At 39.9% G+C, this 20,597-nt stretch overlaps 1 protein-coding gene across 2 annotated transcripts in view; it reads left to right on the top strand.

Annotated features, from left to right (window-relative positions):
• The window catches only part of NPSR1 (neuropeptide S receptor 1), a 200,527-nt gene that overhangs the window by 145,284 nt on the left and 34,646 nt on the right, over nucleotides 1-20,597 (top strand). Inside the window, exon 4 of one of the 2 annotated variants that reach the window (XM_004385313.1) lies at nucleotides 14,691-14,784. The exons of the other annotated variant lie outside the window; for it this stretch is intronic. Coding sequence (XP_004385370.1) covers nucleotides 14,691-14,784 — 94 coding nt within the window. The remainder of the gene's footprint in view (nucleotides 1-14,690; nucleotides 14,785-20,597) is intronic. 2 annotated transcript variants of the gene reach the window in all.

Here is a 20,597-nt window from a genome sequence, read left to right as displayed (position 1 = left end):
GAAGACTAAGGTGTGCCTAACCGAAGCCATAGTGTTTTCAGTCACCTCATATGCGTGCAAAAGCTGGGCGATGAATAAGGAAGACTGAGGAATTGATGGCTTTAAATTAGGGTATTGGTGAAGAATATTGAATATACCACGGACTGCCAAAAGAAAGAACAAATCTGTCCTGGAAGAAGTACAGCCAGAACGCTTCTCAGAAGTAAGGATGGCGAGACTTTGTCTCACATATTTTAGCCATATTATCAGGAAGGATCAGTCCCTGGAGAAGGACATCATGCTTGGTAAAGTACAGATTCAGTGAAAAAGAGGAAGACCCTCAAGAAGGTGGATTGACACAGCGGCTGCAACAACGAGCTCAAGCATAAAAATGATTGTAAAGATGGCGCAGGACTGGGCAGTGTTCTTTCTGTTTCACATAGGGTCGCTATAAGTCAAAAACAACTCAAAGGCACCTAACAACAGCAATGCCTCAAGAAAGAGCAACTCCAATGCTCCCCTCACTGCTACCTGTGCCCCACTGCTTGACACAACTTCCAAGTCCCTAATGTTGCCAAATAGCCTCTCACTAGGAGGACTACGCTGCAATTCACTACTGTCCCAGGTGATGGGCTCAACACAGCCATTTTAGCCCCAGAGTCCTGTTCCCCAAGGTGAGGTCATGCCCAAGGTGAGGTCCAGTAGTTCAACAGCAAGTTTCATTCTCTTGTGAGGATGGGTGTGGTGATTTCTAAGTTCTTTACAGGTCACAGCAGAAACTATTTGAAAAACACAGAATTGATAAAGAACTTGAATGCAAAACATACAGGGAAATGTTAAAACTCAACACTAAGAAAATCGGCAAACCAATTAAAAAATGGACAAAAGATCTGAACAGACAGCTCACCAAAGAAGATATATAGATGGCAAGCAAGCATATGAAAAGATGCTCGGTATCATACGTCATCAGGGAATTGCAAATTAAAACAACAATGAGATACGTTTACAAACCTTTTAGAATTGCTAAAATCCAAAACACTGACAATTCCGAATGCTGGTGAGGATGCAGAAAAATAGAACTCTCATTCATAGTTGGTGGAAATGCAAATGGCACAGTCACTTGGGAAGACAGTTTGGCAGTTTCTTACAAAGCCAAAGATAATCTTAACCATACAACACAGCAATCATGCTCCTAGGTATTTACCCAATCAAGTTGAAAACTTACGTTCATGCCAAAACCTGCACACAAATGTTCATAACAACATTATTCATAATTATGTTGATAGTTAATGGTATGTGTCAACCCTTAGGATTTTGGAGCAAAGTCCTGTCATCCTCTGCAGATAACTATTCTCCTTTTGAGAAAGAGCTTTTGGCTTTTTACTGGGCCTTAGCAGAGACTGAATGCCTAACCGTGGGCTACCAAGTCTCCATGCAGCCTGAGCTGCCTAACATGAACTGGGTGTTGTCTGACCCAGAGAGTCATAAAGTCGGACATGCACAGCAGCGTTCCATTATTAAATGGTAGTGGTATACACGAGATCAGGCTAGAGCAGGACCAGAAGGCACAAGCTGCATGAGGAAGTGGCTCAAATGCCCTTGGTTTCCACCCCTGCCACATTACCTTCCCCCTCCCAGTCTGTACCTAGGGACTCATAGGGAGTGACTGGAGAAGAGAAGACACGTGCCTGGTTTACAGATGGTTCTGCTCGATATGCAAGCACCACTTGAAAGTGGGCAATGGCAGCACTGCAGCCCCTTGCAGGAAAGTCCCGGAAGGACAGAGGTGAGGGGAAGTCCTCCCATTGGGCAGAACTTTGAGCAGTACACATGGTTGTTCAGTTTGCTTGGAAGAAGAAATGGTCAGATGTGCGATTATATACTGATTCATGGGCTGTGGCCAATGCTTTGGCTGGATGATCAGGAACTTATAAGGGACATGATTGGAAAGTTGGTGGCAAGGAGATATGAGTACAAGGAATGTGGATAGACCTCTCTGAATGGGACAAAGAAGTAAGATATTTGTGTCTCATGTGAATGCTCATCAAAGGGTGACCTCAGCAGAGGAGGATTTTAAGCAGCAAGTGGATAGGATGATTCATTCTGTGGAAACCAGTCCTCCTCTTTCCCCAGCCACTCCTGTCATTGCCCAATGTGCTCATGAACAAAGTGGTTATGGTGGTAGAGATCGAGGTTATCCATGGGATCAACAACATGAACTTACACTCACCAATGTCAGCTTGGATACAGCCACTGCTGAGTGCTCAATCTGCCAGCAACAGAGGTCAACACTGAGTCCCCGATATGGCACCATTCCTTGAGGTGATCAGCCAGCAACTTGGTGGAAGTTTGATTATACTGGACTGCTTCCATCATGGAAAGGGCCATGTATCATCCTTACTGGGATAGACACTTTGGATACAGATGTTCCTTCCCTGCACACAATACTTCTGCTAAAACTACCATCAGTGGACTCATAGAGTGCCTTATCCACCATCATGGTGTCCCACACAGCATCGTCTTGGATCAAGGGACTCACTTCACAGCAAATGAAGTACAGCAGTGGGCCATGCTCATGGAATTCACTGGTCCTACCATGTTCCCCATCATCCTGAAGCAGCTGACTTGATAGAACGATGGAATGGCCTCCTAAAGACACAATTATGGTGCCACTAGTTGGAAGTACTTGGCAGGGTTGGGACAGTGTTCTCCAGGAGGCTGTATATGCTCTAAACCAGTGTTCAATATATGGTGCTGTTTCACCCATAGCCAGGATTCATGGATCCAGGAACCAAGGAGTGGAAATAGATGTGGTACCACTCTCTATTACTCCTAGTGACCCACTTGCAAATTTTTCCTTCATGTTCTCGTGACCCCATGTTCTGCAGGTCTAGAGGTCTTACTTCCAGTGAGAGGAATGCTCCAACTTGAGGAAACAACACTGAGTCCATTGAACTGGAAGTAAAGAATGCCACCTGGCCGCTTGGGCTCCTCATGTCTTTGGATCAATAGGCAAAGAAGGGAATAACCACATTGGCTAGTGTGATTGATCCTGATTACCAAGGGGAGATCAGATTGATGTTACATAATGGAGGTAAAGAAGAGTACGTCTGGAATACAGGAGATCCCTTAGGGCATGTCTTAGTACTACCATGCCCTGTGATTAAAGTCAATGGAAAACTACAGCAACCCAATTCTGGCATGACTGCTAATGGCCCAGACAATTCAGGAATGAAAGTTTGGTCACCCCACCAGGCAAAGAACCATGACCAGCTGAGGTGGTGAGAGTAAAGGCAATATGGAATAGGTGATGAAAGAAGGTAGTTCCAAATACCAGTTATGACCAGGTGACCAGTTGCAGAAACAAAGAATGTAATTGTTACGAGTATTTCTTTCTTGTTTTATTATGCTTGTATGCGTGCCTGTGTGTGTGTGTGTGTGTATATATAGGAGCCCTGGTGGTGCAGTGGTTAAGAGGTGTGGCCACTAACAAAAAGGTCAGCAGTTTGAATCCACCAGTCACTCCTTGGAAACCCTACGGGGCAGTTCTACACTGTCCTCTAGGATCACTATGAGTCAGAATTGACTTGATGGCAACAGGTTTGGTTTTTGGTTTTATATAGATATATACATATATATGTATATTTATACGTTAAAAAGCCAAACCACATATATATACATACATATATCTGTATATATGTATGTATGTATATATATTTTTATATTAAAAAAGCCAAACCAAACCCATTGCCACGAATTGATTCTGACTCATAGTGACTCTACAGGACAGGGTAGAACTGCCCCATAGGGTTTCCAAGGAGCAGCTAGTGGATTTGAACTTCTGACCTTTTGGTTAACAGCTGAGCTCTTAACCACTCCCTCCCTTATCTCATCACTTATAAAATACAAAATGTAAACTAGGCTAGTGCGTTTTCAGTTGCATGCATGTTAGCTGTATCATGTTAGAAGTAAGTATGACTTTATAATTGCCTTTATTTAGAGATTATGTATGGTTTAAGGAGATGTGTACAGGTGCCAAGTTGACAAGGGATAGACAGTGATAGTTAATGTTGTGTCAAATGGCTAGGCCATGATTCTCAGTATTATGTAATTGTCTCCCATTTAGTGATCTGATGCAATTATCCTCCATTTGGTGATATAATCAGCTTCATGATGTGATCTGATGTGATAAGCCAATCAGTTATAAGGGGAGTTTCCTCGGTGTGTGACCTCCACCCAATATATATATGGACATTCTGGCAAAGCTCACTTGCTTGCTCTGAATCCTGTTTCCAGCTCTTCATCATTTGACCTCCAGTTCTTGGAACTTGAGCCAGCAGCCTGTCACCTGATCCTCTGATTTTGGGATTCACCAGCTCTGCAACCCTGTGAGCCAGCAGCCTGTCATCTGATCTACTGACTTGAGGATATGCCAGCTTCTGCAGCCCTGTGAGCCAACAGCCTGCTGTCTGACCTGCAAAGTCTGGGTTTGTCATCCTCTGCAGCCATGTGAGTCAGAAGCCTTCAGCTGATACCTGACCCATAGACTTTGGGTCTTGCCAGCCTCTACAACAGTGTGAGCCATTTCCTTGAGATAAATCTGCCTCTGTCTCTGTCTCTCTCTATATATATACACATATATATATACACACACATATATATATACATACAAATATACATGCATATATACATACATATATATACATACACACATGTGTGTGTATGTATATATATGTATTGTATATATGTGTGTGTATATATATAAATATACTCTTCACTGGTTTTGTATCTTTATAGGACACAGCCTAAGACAATTACCAAAAACTGGAAGCAGCCATGATGTGCTCAAAAGATGATGGATTAAGAAACTGTGGTACATACTACAATGGAATATTATTTGGTGTAAATAGAAATGTGCTATCAAGCCCTAAAAAGATATGGAAGAAACCTAAATGCATATTGATAAATGAAAGAAGCCACACTGAAAAGGCTACATAGTGTATGATTCCAACTATATTATATTCTCAAAAAGGCAAGACTATAGAGACAGTAAAAACATCAGTGGTTGTCAGGGTTTCAGGGATAGATGGGGGAAATGACTAGGTGAAGCCCAGGGGATTTATAAGTTTGTGAAACTATTCTGTACGATACTGTAATGGTGGACACACAACACTATGCATTTGTCAGAAGCCATAGAATTATACAACCCAAAGAAGGAACCTTAATGTAAACTACGGACTTTAATAATGCATCAGTAGCAGTTCATTAATGATAATACAAGAACCACACTAATGCAAGATGCTTATAATAGGGAAAACTGTTGGGGAGGGGAGTGGTGTAATATGAGAACTCTCTGTACAGTGTACTCAGTTTTTCTGTAAATCTAAAACTGTTCTAAAAATTTAAGTCTATTAATATTTTTAATCCAGGGATCTTTCTCTAAAAAAATAAAAAATAATCCAATCTGGAATTTTGCTGAGTAAAATTTCTCTAAGTTCCCTTTGTTTGAGTCTCACTTCTCTTGCAATATTTTCTTTGGATTCATATTTCCTAGGTCATTTCTGTCAGAATTGAGGGGTGGGGTAGTGAGATTCCAGACATATGTCCTCAAGCTTCCATCTGTTCCCCAAATGGTATCCCATATGTTGTTGATGCATAGAGTTTCATTGTTGACATTTATGAATTGACTATAATTATACTTTGATTTCCTTCTTGACTTGAGTTAATTATGAGGGTGTTTAAATTTCCAAGTGGTATTTAAAAAAAAAAAAAGTGACTAATTCCCGCTTTTATTCCTTTTTGGTTTAAATATGTGATTTGCATAAATTCCACTTTCTGGAATTTATTGAGATTTATTCTTTGTGGTTCAGTATACAACCAATTTTTGTAAATGTTCTCTAGATATTTTACAAGAATGTACATTATTCTTGTCTTACTCAGTTTGCTTAATTTTCTTTTAAAACCCTCGTGGCATAGTGCTTAAGAGCTACGTCTGCTAACCAAAAGGCTGACGGTTTGAATCCACCAGGTGCTCTTTGGAAACTCTGTGGGGCAGTTCTACTCTGTCCTTTAGGGTCGCTATGAGTTGGAATCAACTCAAAGGCAATGGGTTTGATTTAGTTTGCATATATTTTTGTTTTTTTCTCCATAAAACCTTGAAATATTTTATATATATTTAGTGTTATGCTACTTGTTACATAAAAGTTTATGACTATTCTACTGCCATAATGTATTATATCTTTTATCAATATAAATAATTCCTTCATCCCATATAACCTGCCTTGAATTTTGCTTTGCATAATAACAATATTGTAATGATTTGTTTCTTTTAGTTTTTGCTTGCATAATATATCTTTGATCAGAGCTTTATTTTTAAACATTAATAACTTTTGATTTTCAATGTGTCTCTACTAAACAGTACAGTTGGATTTTGGGAAGACTTTGTAAATGTGTTTGTTTCATTGAAGGAGTTTAAGCCATTCATATTTATTGTGACAAATAGCATTTGGTTTATGTCAGTCACCTTATTTTAATCTTCTTTTAAATTGTATTTTAGATGAAGTTTTATAGAGCAAATTAGTTTCTCATTAAACAACTAATACACATATAGATTTGTGACATTGGTTGCCACCCCCATAAGATGTCAACACTCTCACCTTCTCGACCTTAGTTTCTTTTCCTGCCTTCTTGTCCCTGCCCCTGGGCTGCTGTGCCCATTTAGTCTCGTTATGTTTTACGGGCCTGACTAAACTTTGGCTGAAGGGTGAACCCCAGGAATGACTTCATTACTGAGCTCTAAGGGTGTCCAGGGGCCATACTCTCAGAGTTTCTCCAGGCTCTGTCAGACCAGTAAGTCTGGTCTTTTTTTTTTTTTTTCTTTTTTTGTGAGTTAGAATTTTGTTCTATATTTTTGTCCAGCTCTGTCCGGGACTCTTTATTGTGATCCCTGTCAGAGCAGTCAGTGGTGGTAGCTGGACCCCATCTAGTTGTGCTGGACTCAGTCTGGTGGAGGCTGTGGTACTTGTGGTCCATTAGTTCTTTGGACTGTTTCCCTTGTGTCTTTCGTTTTCTTCATTCTCTCTTGTCCCAGAAGGAGTGAGACCAGTGGAGTATCTTAGATGGTCGCTCACAAGCTTTTAAGGCCCCAGACACTACTCACCAAAGTAGGATGCAGAACATTTTCTTTATAAACTATGTTATGCCAGTTGAGCTAGATGTTCCCTGAGACCATGGTTCCCAGCCCTTGGCTCAGTAATTCGGTCCTTCAGGGAGTTTGTATGTGTCTATGGAGCTTCCATGACCTTGCCTTGGTCAAGTTGTACTGGCTTCCCCAGTGTTGTGTACTGTCTTACTTTCACCAAAGCTACCACTTATCTACTGTCTACTTAGTGTTTTTTTCTCCCCACTCTTCCCCTCCCTCGTAACCATCAAAGATTGTTTCTTTCTCTGTGTAAATCTTTTCAAGAGTTTTTATAATAGTGGTCTCAGACAATATTTGTCCTTTTGTGATTGACTTATTTCACTCAGCATAATGCCCTCCAGATGCATCCATGTTGTGAGATGTTTCAAAGATTCACATTATTCTTTATCATTGTGTAGTATTCCATTGTGTGTATGTACCATAATTTGTTTATCCATTCATCTGTTGATGGGCACTTAGGTTGTTTCCATCTTTTTGCTATTGTGAATAATGCTGCAATGAACATGGGTGTGCATATGTCTATTTGTGTGATGGCTCTTTTTTCTCTAGGATATATTCCTAGGAGTGGGATTGCTAGATCATACGGGATTTCTATTTCTAGCTTTCTAAGGAAGTACCATATCATTTTCCAAAATGGTTGTACCATTTTGTATTCCTACCAGCAGTGCATAAGAGTTCCATTCTCCCGGCAGCCTCTTCAACATCGTTATTGTCTGTTTTGTTTTGTTTTTTTTTGATTCGTGTCAGTAACGTTGGGGTGAGATGGTATCCCATTATGGTTTTGATTTGCATTTCTCTAACGACTAGTGATCTCAAGCATTTCCTCATGTGTCTGTGAGCTGCCTGAATGCCTTCTTTGGTGAAGTGTCTGTTCATATCCTTTGCCCATTTTTTAATTGGATTGTTTGTCTTTTTGTTGCAGAGGTGTTGGATTTTCCTGTAGGTTTTACAGATTAGAATTTTGTCGGATTTATCATAGCCAAATTTTTTTTCCCAGTTACTTTTTACTCTTTTGGTGAAGGCTTTTGATGAGCATGAGTGTTTAATTTTTAGGAGATCCCAGTTATCTAGCTTATCTTCTGGTCTTTGTCATTTTAATCTTTCTGTGTTAAGGTTTTCTTGCTATTTGCTTGTTTTTCTATTTTGCTTGGTCATGAACTGTGTAAGCTAAGAAAAAATCCTCTAAAAGATATTGTCTTTAGGTCCCGTCGAGTCCATTCCGACTTATAAAGACCCTACCTACAACAGAACGAGCAAAACACTGCCCAGTCCTGCGCCATCCTCACAATCATTGTTATGCTGGAGCCCATTGTTGTAGCCACTGTATCAATCTATCACACTGAGGGTCTTCCTCTTTTTTGCTGAGCCTCTGTTTTATCAAGCATGATGTCCTTCTCCAGGGACTTGTCCCTCCTGATAATATGTCCAAAGCACGTGAGACGAAGTCTCACCATGCTCACTTCTGAGAGCATTCTGGCTGTACTTCTTCCAAGACAGATTTGTTTGTTCTTCTGGCACTGCATGGTATATTCTAAAAGGTATCTAAAAGATATCCACATCTTAATCCCTGGATTTGGTGAACGTTACCTTATATGGCAAAAAAAAAAATAAGAATTTTGTAGATATGATTAAATTAAAGACCTTGGGATGAGGTTATTATCCTGGATTCTTTGGACGGGCCCTAAATGCAATCACATGTGTCTTTATAAGAAGGAGGCAGAGGGAGATATGAAACACAGACAGAAGAGTGGAAGGAGAAATGACCAAGGGTGCAGAGATTAGAATGATACAGCCAAGTAATGCCAGCAGCCACCAGAAGCTGGAAGAAGCAAGGAAGAATTTTTCCCTAGAGTCCCTGGTGAAGGTGTCCCAGGCAACACCTTAATTTTGGACTTCTGGCCTCCAAAATTGTCATAGAATAAATTTCTGTTGTGTTAAGCCACCAAGTTTGCTGAAATTTGTTACAATAGCCATAGGAAACTAGTAGACTAATTTTATCCATTCTTATTCTATCATAGTTTTTTTTTTTTTTTTTAATTCACTGTATCTCTGTCAAAGAAAAAAATACAAGATATCTAAAATGGGAAATTTAACAAGATCTTTTCCCTTCACTCTTTCCCTTCACTTAACTCCATGGATATTTTCTTGAGATATTCCATAACCACATTCACAGTCATTTTGTAACAATGTATTTTTTCTGATTTCATTGCTTATAATAACTGTTATTATTCTATTCCCTTCCCTCTTCTTGAATTCTTAATTTTGAAACTATTCCAAATCTGCTGAAGTATACCTCAAAGAAGATTTTCAGGAAAAGTATGTGATGTTATATTTTCTTCTTTCTCATATAGCCAAGAAAATTGTTCTGTCTCTTGGCACAGGAATGATATTTACAAAATTCTTGGTTCATAATTTTTCTTTCAAAGCTCTGCACATGTTTTTATGCTGTTTGCTGGCATTTATTATCACGGAGAAGAGACATGACAATTTGAGATGCATTTCTCTTATGTAATCTTTCTTTTTCTTTTCTTTTTTTTTCACCCTGCCTACATGTTTGAAGATGTTTAATCCCTGAAATTAAATACTTTTTGTGTCTGAAAGTACAATAGATCTCTCTTTATTAATGTTGGCTGCTCCTTGGGTCATGCTCCCTTGCAACTCCTCCTCCTGCTCCGGATTCTGAACTTGTGTCAGCCACCTCACTCAAGAGAGCCCAGATGTCGGGAGACTCATGGCCTTCCCATCACAACATACAACCCCGTGGGTTCCACAGTTGAGTGCTCTATTTTCCAACCTTCATGAATCTGTTCACTTGGTACTGATGTCACATCCTTGCTGTGCATAGCCAGCCTCAATTATTCTGAATTCATGAATCATACATCGAACACCCACCTTTCCCTAAGGAGACAATTGTCTGATTTCTTTCTTCAATTTAGCCATCTTTTTCTTTTCTCTACATTAATCATTTTTTCTTTACCAAAAGGAGAATTTCTTCTTATGTTCCCCAGAAGGGTCTTCAATCTCTGATGAGTCCTCAGAACCCCTCCCTGTGGCACCTTCCACAACATTGTTGCTAGAATGTATTTTTGGTGATGTTTCTGTCATTGTTGTTAGGTGCCGTCCAGTTGATCCCTTCTCATAGTAACCCTATGTACAACAGAAAGAAACATTGCCCAGTCCTGCACCATCCTCACAATCATTGCTAGGCTTAAGCCCATTGTTGCAGCCTCTGTTAATCCATCTCATTCCTCTTTTTCAGTGCCCCTCTACTTTACCAAGCATGATGTCCTTCTCCAGGAACTGATCCCTCCTGATAACACGTCCAAAGTATGTGAGATAAAGTCTCGCCATTCTTGCTTCTAAGGAGCATTCTGGCTGTACTTCTTCCAAGACAGATTTGTTCATTCTTTTGACAGTCCATGATATATTCAATATTCTTTGCCAACATCATAATTCAAAGGCGTCAGTTCTTCTTCGGGCTTCCTTATTCATTGTCCAGCTTTCGCATGCATATGAGACAGTTGAAAGTAGCATGGCTTTGGTCAAGTGCACCTTAGCCCTCAAAGTGACATCTTTGCTTTCCAACACTTTAATGGGTTTTTTTGCAGCAGATTTGCCCAATGCAATATGTCGTTTGGTTTCTCGAATGCTGCTTCCATGGGCATTGACTGTGAATCCAGGTAAAATGAAATCCTTTTCAACTTCAATCTTTTCTCCATTTATCATAATGTTGCTTATTGGTCCAGTTGTGAGAGTTTATTTTCTTTATGTTGAAGTGTAATCCATACTGAAGTTTGTAGTCTTTCATCTTCATCAGTAAATGTTTCAAGACCTTTTCACTTTCAGCAAGAAAGATTGTGTTATCTGCATATCACAGGTTGTTAATGAGTCTTCCTCCAATCCTGGATTCTTCATACAGTCCAGCTTCTCGGATTATTTGCTCAGCATACAAATTGAATAAGTATGGTGAAAGAATACAACCCTAATGCACAACTTTCCTAATTTTAAATCATGTGGTATCCTCTTGCTCTGTTCTAATGACTGCCTTTTGGTCTATGTACAGGTTCCTCTGCAGCACAATTAAGTGTTCTGGAATCCCCATTCTTCGCAATGTTATCCACAATTTGTTATGATCCACATGGCTGAATGCCTTTGCATAGTCAATAAAACACAGGTAAACATCTTTCTGGTATGCTTTGCTTTCAGCCAGGATTCATCTGACATCAGCAATGATATCCCTTGTTCCATGTCCTCTTCTGAATCCAGCTTTAATTTCTGGAAGTTCCCTGTTGTACTGCTGCAATCATTTTTGAATGATCTTCAGCAAAATTTTACTTGTGTGTGACATTAATGATATTGTTCAATAATTTATGTATTCTGTTGGATCACCTTTCTTCAGAATGGATATAAATATGGATCTCTTCCAGTCAGTTGGCCAGGAAGCTGTCTTCCATATTTCTTGGCATAGACACCTCCAGCACTGCATGCATTTGTTGAAACATCTCAGTTGGTATTCTGTCAGTTCCTGAAGCCTTGTTTTTCACCAGTGTCTTCAGTACAGCTTGGACTTCTTCCTTCAGTACCATTGGTTCTTGATCATATGCTACCTTCTAAAATGGTTGAAAGTTGACCAATTCTTTTTGGTGCAGTAACTCTGTATTCCTTCCATGGATCAATTCTTTGTGGTACAGTGACTGTGTTTTCCCTCCATTTTCTTTTGATGTTTCCTGTGTCATTCAATATTTTACTTCTAATATTTTGTCATACTGTGGTGGCTTGTGTGTTGCTGTGATATTGGAAGCTATGCCACTGGTATTTCTAATATCAGCTGGGTCACCCGTGGTGGACAGGTTTCAGCAGAGCCTCCAGACTAAGACAGACTAGGAAGAAGGACCCGGCAGTCTACTTCTTAAAAAATTGGTCAATGAAAACCTTACGAATAGCCGGGGAATATTGTCTGATATGGTGCAGAAAGATGAGTCCCTCAGGTTGGAGTGCACTCAAAATACAACTGGGGAAGAGCTGCTTCCTCAAAGTAGAGTCGACCTTAATGACACAAATGGAGTAAAGCTTTAGGGACCTTCATTTGCTGATGTGGCATGACGCAAAATGAGAAAAAACAGCTGCAAGCATCCATTAATAATCGGAACATGGAAGGTATGAAGTATGAATGTAGGAAAATTGGAAGTCATCAGAATTGAAATGGGACACATAAACATCGATATCTTAGGCATTGGTGAGCTGAAATGGACCGGTATGGGCCATTTTGAATCGGAATATCATATGGTCTACTCTGCCGGGCATTACAAATTGAAGGGGAACAGCATCACATTCATTATCAAAAAGAATATTTCAAGATCTATCCTGAAGTACAATGCTGTCAGTGATAGGATAATATCCATATGCCTATAAGAAGACAAATTAATACAACTATTATTCACATTTACACATCAACCACTAAGGCCAAAGATGAAGAATGTGAAGTTTTTTACCAACTTCTGTAGTCTGAAACTGACCAAACATACAATCACGATGCACTGATAATTATTGGTGATTAAAATGCAAAAGTTAGAAGTAAAGAAGAAGGATCAGTAATTGGAAAATATGGCCCTGGCGACACTGGAGAATGCATGATAGAAATCTTAAAGATCAAAATATTCATTGCAAATACCTTTTTCAAAAACATAAACCGTGACTATACACATGGTCCTCACCAGGTGGAATACATGGAAATCAAATTGACTATATCTGTGGAAAGAGATGATGGAGAAGCTCAATATCATCAGAACAAGGCCAGGGGTTGATTGCCAAACAGACTATCAATTTCTCATAGCCAAGTTCAAGTTGAAGCTGAGGAAAATTAAAACAAATCATGAGAGCCAAAGTACAACCTTGAGTATACCCCACCTGAATTTTGAGACTATCTCAAGAATAGATTTGACACATTGAACACTAATGACCAAGGACAAGATGAGTCGTGGGATGACATCAAGGACATCATACATGAAGAAAGCAAGAGGTCATTAAAAAACAGGAAAGAAAGAAAAGACCAAAATGGATGTCAGAAGAGACTCTGAAACTTGCTCTTGAACATAGACTAGCTGAAGCGAATGAAAGAAATGTTGAAGTAAAAGATCTCAACAGAAGATTTCAAAGGGTGGCTCAGGAAGACAAAGTAAAGTATTGTAATGAAATGTGCAAAGACCTGGAGTTAGAAAACCAAAAGGGAAGAACATGATTGGCATTTCTCAAGCTGAAAGAACTGAAGAAAACATTCAAGCCTCAAGTTTGCAATATTGAAGGTTTCTACAGGCAAAATAGGAGCCCTGGTGGTACAGTGGTTCAAAGCTTGGCTGCTAACCAAAAGGTTGGCAGTTCAAATCCACCAGCCACTCCTTGGAAACCATCTGGGGCAGTTCTACTCTGTCCTATAGGGTTGCTATGAGTTGGAATCAACTCAACAGCAACAGGTTTGGTTTGCTTTTTTTAGATGGGCAAAATTTTGGTAATGTTAAAGAAATAACATAATAAAGAACAACAATGTAATTGTTACTTGAGTCAGTGAAAAAACACGAAGTTACAAATTCAGAACAAAGATTATCATCAAAGTCTTGTAATTTTTATTTCGTTTTAGAAAGAAGTCCAAGACTCAGACTCATTTTCTAGTTACTGTTATACACTCTCTGGGTTTCACCCTAAGGTTATGAGGCCGAGATATAGCTGGGCTTTTGGAAGAAATGAGGCTCCAACTTGCCTGAAAAATTTGCACCTTGATCATCCTTTCATAACATTGCATTTAATTACATTTTGAATATGTTCTTCACTTAAGAGATGTTAGCCTCTTATATCCCAATTTCCTTATCTGCAAAGTGTGCAAATAATACCATACACAGAATAATTAAAGGGCATGGGTAAGATTAACAAAGACAGAGCGGGAAGCAGGAAGAGGAGACCTAGGGACTGACCCTAGTGAGCAGCCCTGCTAGAGAAGTAGACAAGGTAGAGAAGCTCTGATGTGCCAGAGCTGATGCTTATAAATGATTCAAAATAGCACATAGACGCCCTGAAACTCCCCAACCCTTCTTCTATTGTCTCTCAACAACTTTCACTGATAAAAGGCAAATGAACTTTTGTTTCTAATTATTCTGGAATGTCAATTGTGGTGGAGAAAATCAGTTTAGCTTTAAGAGTCAATTACAAACAAATGTACCATAGAAATGTCAAGAGGGTCAGATCCTGAAATGTGGGATTTGCGAGAAGCCAAGTAAGTGAGGGAGCAAGTCAGAGCTGGAAGCATTCTCACCTGTCACAGTTGCAATGTAAGTCCCAGCGCCAGGAACAGCAATCTGCTTCCTGGCTTCAGAGTCAGTCGTTCTGCTCTCTAGCCCAACCCCCACCCCTCCCTTGGTTCAGTACCCACGTTTCTAAATATCACACAATCCTACTCTTTCCATGATGTGCATTCCCTCACCTCTGTGAAGTATAAATCTCCTCTCAATTCTGTCTTCAGGTTGTGCTGCTCTACGCCTCTACCTACGTCCTGGTGTCCCTCAGTATAGACAGGTACCATGCCATCGTCTACCCCATGAAGTTCCTGCAAAGAGGTGAGCTGGCTCGACCATGAGCTGTTTTGTGAGGAGTCATCCTTGGGTAAGGGTGGGATTGTTTTCAGTAATATATTCTTTTATGTATAATTTATTTTTGTTGTTGTTGTTCAGAATATACAGAGAAGAACATACGGAGCATCAATTCAACAGTTTCTATACGTACAATTCAATCACACTGATTATGTTCTATGAGCTGTGCAACTGTTCTCATCCTCCTTTTCTGAGTTGTTCCCCCCACATTAACATAAACTCACTGCCCCCTAAATTTCCTATTTAATCCTTCGAGTTGCTGTTGTCAATTTGATCCCATATAGATAAAGAACAATGCTCAAGGCAGACATTCTTTACTAGTTAAGCCAAACTGTTGTTTGGTTTTAAGAAGATTTCTGTTTAAAAAAAAAAATTTGTCAAGTCAATTCCAACTCATAGAGACCTTCTAGGACAGAATAGAGTTGCCCCATAGGGTTTCCAAGACTGTAATCTTTACAGAAGTTTACAGAAGCAGACTGCCACGTCTTTCTCCCTCAGAGCAGCTGGTGACTTCAAACCACCAGCCTTTCAGTTTGTAGCCAAGGGCTTAACCACTGCACCATCAGGGCTCCTTAAGAAGACTTCAGGGGATATTTTTGGTTTAAGGTTTACTGATATATTCTTAATAATAGTTCTCTTACTCCCCCTTTCTTCTCCTTCTCTCCTCCTCGTTCTTCTCCTTTATCCCCTTCCCTACCTCACGGGTCTTACTGCCCAAAAAGATGTAAAAAAGAAAGTTTGACAGCCTGGAAAAATGCTGATGTTTCCATGAAAGGTCTGAAGCCACTAAGGAAGGTGGTTTGCTTGGCTTACTTTGTGATCATCCACCTTGGTGCTAACACTTTCCCTCCTTTTCCTTTACAGCAGTATTGATACATACACCTTCCAAAGAAAGGAACATCCCACTCAACTTGCTCACTTCCCAGATACAAACTCCTGTGCCCTCCTTATCTCAACACCCCAAAAATGATAGAAAATAATTTTGAATTGGTAATCATACTGGGAAACAAGAAAGAAAATCCTCCTTGGTCTAGAACCAGTAAGGAATCTATGAATGAAGGAAGCATATGGGTCAGAGGTAAGGCTGAAACCACACAGGGAAGGCCCACAATACTCACAGAAGACACTGCAGCGATGCAGAATTATTGCAAGTGCTTCCTGAGTAGATGGGGTGAATGACAAACAGTTCAAGGCAACTGACAGGGTGATTTCTCCAGCACAATGAGGAGAAAAGTTAATCACAGCAGGTCTCTCCTCCTGCTGCCCTCCCATATCCCAGACAGGCAGCAGGGATGAAGGTATCTACTTTCAAGTGGTACGATGTTGGGTTTGAAAAGAAAGAATGGAGTCCTGGGAAAAAATAATGCCCTGGATGAATGGTGGGTGCCTGGTCACAGGACAAGCTCCCTGTCTGCCCACTGTCCTCCATTCCCCTGATAGCTCACAAGAATCCAATGTTCAGTGAAGTGCATTACCCTTCAAACAGGCTTTGAAAACTCAGAAAATGAAGACCCTAACAGGGAAACTTGACTACAAAGATGTAATCAAATATCATAAAAATGTGACAAAAGCCAACACTGTGGAATGTAGACACTAAATTTAAAATACCATTCTGCAGAATTTACACCTAAGGAAACAAAATTAATAACGCAAGTAGAACAAGACTTTAGAATACACGTAATTACTATCATCAGGGAACTGCAAGGTGTGGAGATATGGAAATTAAGTTTACTACTGGTGGAGCTGTAGGTTGGTGCAGATACTTTGAAGGACAAGTTAGCCATATCTATTAAAATATAAAATGTGCGGCCCTTTGACACAGAAATTCTACTTCTTGGTATCTGCTCTCAGGAAACACCCATGTGTGTGCAGAAGGAGGCGTGTACACATATATATAGTATACTATAGCATTGCTCAGGATAGCAAAAATTCAAGCTAACCTTGGTGTCCCTCAGTAGAGAAATGGCTAACTATCTTATCGTAGAAGTTTTAGGTAGCTTATGTTCATTAAGTGCATACTTTATGCCATACCCTGGTGGTGCAGTGGTTAAGCATTCACCTGCTAACTGAAAGGTCAGCAGTTTGAACCCACCAGCTTCTCCGACAGAGAAAGATGTGGAAGTCTGCTTCCATAAAGATTACAGCCTTGGAAACCCTATGGGGCAGTTCTACTCCATCCTATAGGGTTGCTATGAGTTGGAATTGACTCAATGGCAAAGGGCAGGCAATATATATATATTACTTTAATCCTCACAACAGCTCTGTGATCTAGGTTCTATTAACATATGCATTTTACAGACAAGGCAATTGCAATCCAGAAAGTTAAAGTAACTTGCCCAAGGTCACACAGCTAGTAAACGCAGAGACAGGATTTGAACTCAGAGAGTTGGGGTCTAACTTAAGTGTCCTCAACTTTACACATCCTGTCTCTCAATGGAGGTGGTAGATCCACGGACACGAAAATATCTACATCTCATTTTGAGTGATAAAAACAATGTGCACAATAATCCGTGCAGTATGATGACATTAGTGAAAAGAAAAAAGTCAAAAGAATGCCAGATATTATGGACAAAGAGAGAAAGAGAAGATCAGGAGAGAATATAATACATATTGCACGAAAGAGTAAAAGAGACTTGCATATTGCAAGAGAGAAAAAAGAGACGAAAGACTAATGTCATGGAGTGGGTGGGAGCTGGGCGGGATCAAACGTGGCTGAGCAGGCACAAGGCAAGGGCAATTAAACCAAGAGAAGAAGGGGAGCCACAATTTATTTTTTACTCTTTTTTACTAAAGTCGTAATTTCCTTAGCAACAAATCTAGAAAAGGTGACGATTTTAAGGTTTTTTTGGAAATACAAGTGTGAGAACAATTAGGAAAATGTTGGCTAATAATAAAGAGAGAGCTGCAGTGTCAGGTATTAAAACATAATATAACATGTTGCTGATTAAAAGAATGTGATACTGGAACCAGAATTTTTTTCCAGTTGCGGTTGAGTCTGTTCTGGCTCATGGTGACCCAAAGTGTGTCAGAGTAGAACTGTGCTCCATAGGGTTGTCAATAGCTGATTTTTTGGGGGTAGATGGCCAGGTCTTTCTTCCAAGGCACCTCTGGTTAGCAGCTAAGCACGATAACCATTTGTACCACCTAGGGACTCCAGAACCAGAATAGCTATATATAAAACACATAGAATTTCAAATCTGTTAGAAAAAACTAGTCTGTGGTAGGAAAATAGCTGTCTAATAATTTGAAAAGATTAGATCAACACATGTCACAGCTAACTACAAAATAAATTCCAGTAGGATTAAAGAGGTAAAAATTTTACACATAAAATTATTAAAAGGATAGATGAGTAAAATTTGTATCACCTTGGGGAGGGAAAGACATTTCTACGAAGAACACCAAAAGCCAAGAGAATGAAGACCGTTTTTACTACATAAAAAACATAATATTTCTTTGTCTAAATAAACCTCGTAAACAAACTTAAAAAGCAAAATTACAAATGGAAAACATTTGTACTTTATACAACAAGCAAAGGGTTAACGTTCTTCTTATAAAGAATTCTGGCAGATAACAGAAAATACAAGAATACACCCGTTACAATGGGTGAAGGACATGAGTGAACTTTACCGGAATGAAGAAATGTGGACGAACAGGAGACATGAAAACAAAACTCATTGCCATCGGGTTGATTCCGAGTGATGCTCATTTTGACCACCAAAGAATTGCAAAACTGAGCATTCAGACAGGAAATTTTCCCTATCAGGTAATAAGATGAGACGGCAGAACCTTTAGTGTTGGAGAGTGGGAGGAAATGGGAACTCGTGTACACTTCCAGTGGGAGCCATAAGTTGTAGACACTCTCAGGGGAAATTTAACAATATTTGCCAAAGGCTTATACATTTTCCCCTCAGAATTCATCCTAAAGAAATAACCAGAGCAGTTAAAAAAGATACATAGGGATCATTTATAATAAAAGATAATTAAACACAATTTATATACTTAATAATAGGCGATTTACAAAATTAGAGTTTGGTGCAAACATTGAAAAATTATTATTACCAGTGCTGTTCAAATTGTGCTTCACTGACCCCCAGAGGACTCCTTTTTTGTTTGTTTTTGTGGCATTGCCTCAGGGTGGGTCTGGGGGCTCTGGCCAGCTTCAACCTAAGCTCCCTGAGCCCCCTGTACATTTCTATACTGGTCTCAACATAAAATTATATTTGAAGAAAGGATCCTACTGACTGAAAATGTCTGAATGCATTTGTATCGATGTAGATTTCTTGACATGAAAAGATAGTCATAATATTTGTTTCAGAGAAAAAAACTAGGCTACAAAGCAGCAGGTATATTATGATCTCATTTTTATATATGTAATCTAGACAATATATATGGATGCATACCAAAATTTCAACTAGCTATTTCTGAGTGGTGACACTATGGATTTTTTTTTTCTTTTCCTCTTTTTTTGCTTATTTGTATTTCCTAATGTTTCTGTGATCACCATGTGTTACTTAGTGATTAAAAGAAATATATGTGTTGTATAGAAAAGGAGAAGGCAAAAGCAGAGAAGTACAGCACTGGACAAGAGCAAATGGAAGAAGGACTCTGACTTTAGGCCAGTGACAGACACAGCCACTTTGGAGGACACAGGAGACAGTCCACCTAGTACTCTAACCTGCATTTCATCTGTTCGGTCCCTGAGCACTCATTCTCCATAGCAGATGGGCTCAGTTGCCTGGAAAGGCAGCAGTCTTCCTGCCATTGTGTGTTCACAGGCTGCACACCTGGCCCTTATTGGTTGTCCTCCCAACACTTGGCTGCCTAGGATACTAAGACAGTGGGGATTTCCCAGTATAGCCCAGCACCAGTATGAGAAAAGCAACTCCAAGCATGTGCGCTGATGGGACTTCGAGGAAACGTTTTTTGGTCCCTTGGTAGAGTTTCTTCTAAAACATAGTGTCCTGCTTCTTTTAATCCATTTATTTCCATGTTCATCCCACTCAAAAGTGATTGCATTGTTTCCTCATCAAGTGGAATCTGAGTGGGTCCCAGGAGTCACAGATTATCCCAAAAGTTCAGGCTCTAAAACCTACACAAGTAGATAAATGGGTGGTGCAAACAGTAAACATGCTTGGCTGCTAGCCGAAAGGTTGTAGGTTCAAGTCTACCCAGAGGAACCCCAGAAAAAGGTCCTGGTGATCTACTTGCAAACAAATCAGCCACTGACAACGCTGTGGAGCACGGTTCTACCCTGACACACATGAAGTCACCACGAGTCAGAACTGACTCGATGGCAACTCCTTTGGTTTTCTTTAACCAGTGAGAGAATAAGACCATGCAGGAGCAATTACTAGTGTTGCCAAGGTCCTTAGAAATCCACTAAATTTTAACCTTGTTATCAGGAAGAAAATCCCTCCAGCCACGCCACTTGCTCTCTTAACTCCATTCTGCTCAATGCTTCCTTCCTAACCCAAACTCCCATTGCTCCCCTTCAAACTAGAGCTTGGTTTGAACCCTGGTTTCCAGAACCAAATTCAGTGTTCTTTCTCTGTTACACCATTCCTTCCCTGTTCCTACAAAGAAAAGATGGTAAACTTGGCCCACTTGCTTTGTTTGGACTCCTTAACATTTGACCAAACCAAAAAAAACCCAACCCATTGCTGTCGACTCAATTTCTACTCATAGCGACTCTATAGGACAGAGTAGAACTGCCCCATAGGGTTTCCAAGGAGCGGCTGGTAGATTTGAACTACCAGTCTTTAGGTTAGCAGCTGAGCTCT

The sequence above is a fragment of the Trichechus manatus genome, unplaced genomic scaffold, assembly GCF_000243295.1.
Source record: "Trichechus manatus latirostris isolate Lorelei unplaced genomic scaffold, TriManLat1.0 scaffold00137, whole genome shotgun sequence".
Taxonomy (NCBI): domain Eukaryota; kingdom Metazoa; phylum Chordata; class Mammalia; order Sirenia; family Trichechidae; genus Trichechus; species Trichechus manatus.
Note: the sequence above shows the minus strand (reverse complement) of the source record. Positions and strands in the feature narration are given on the sequence as shown.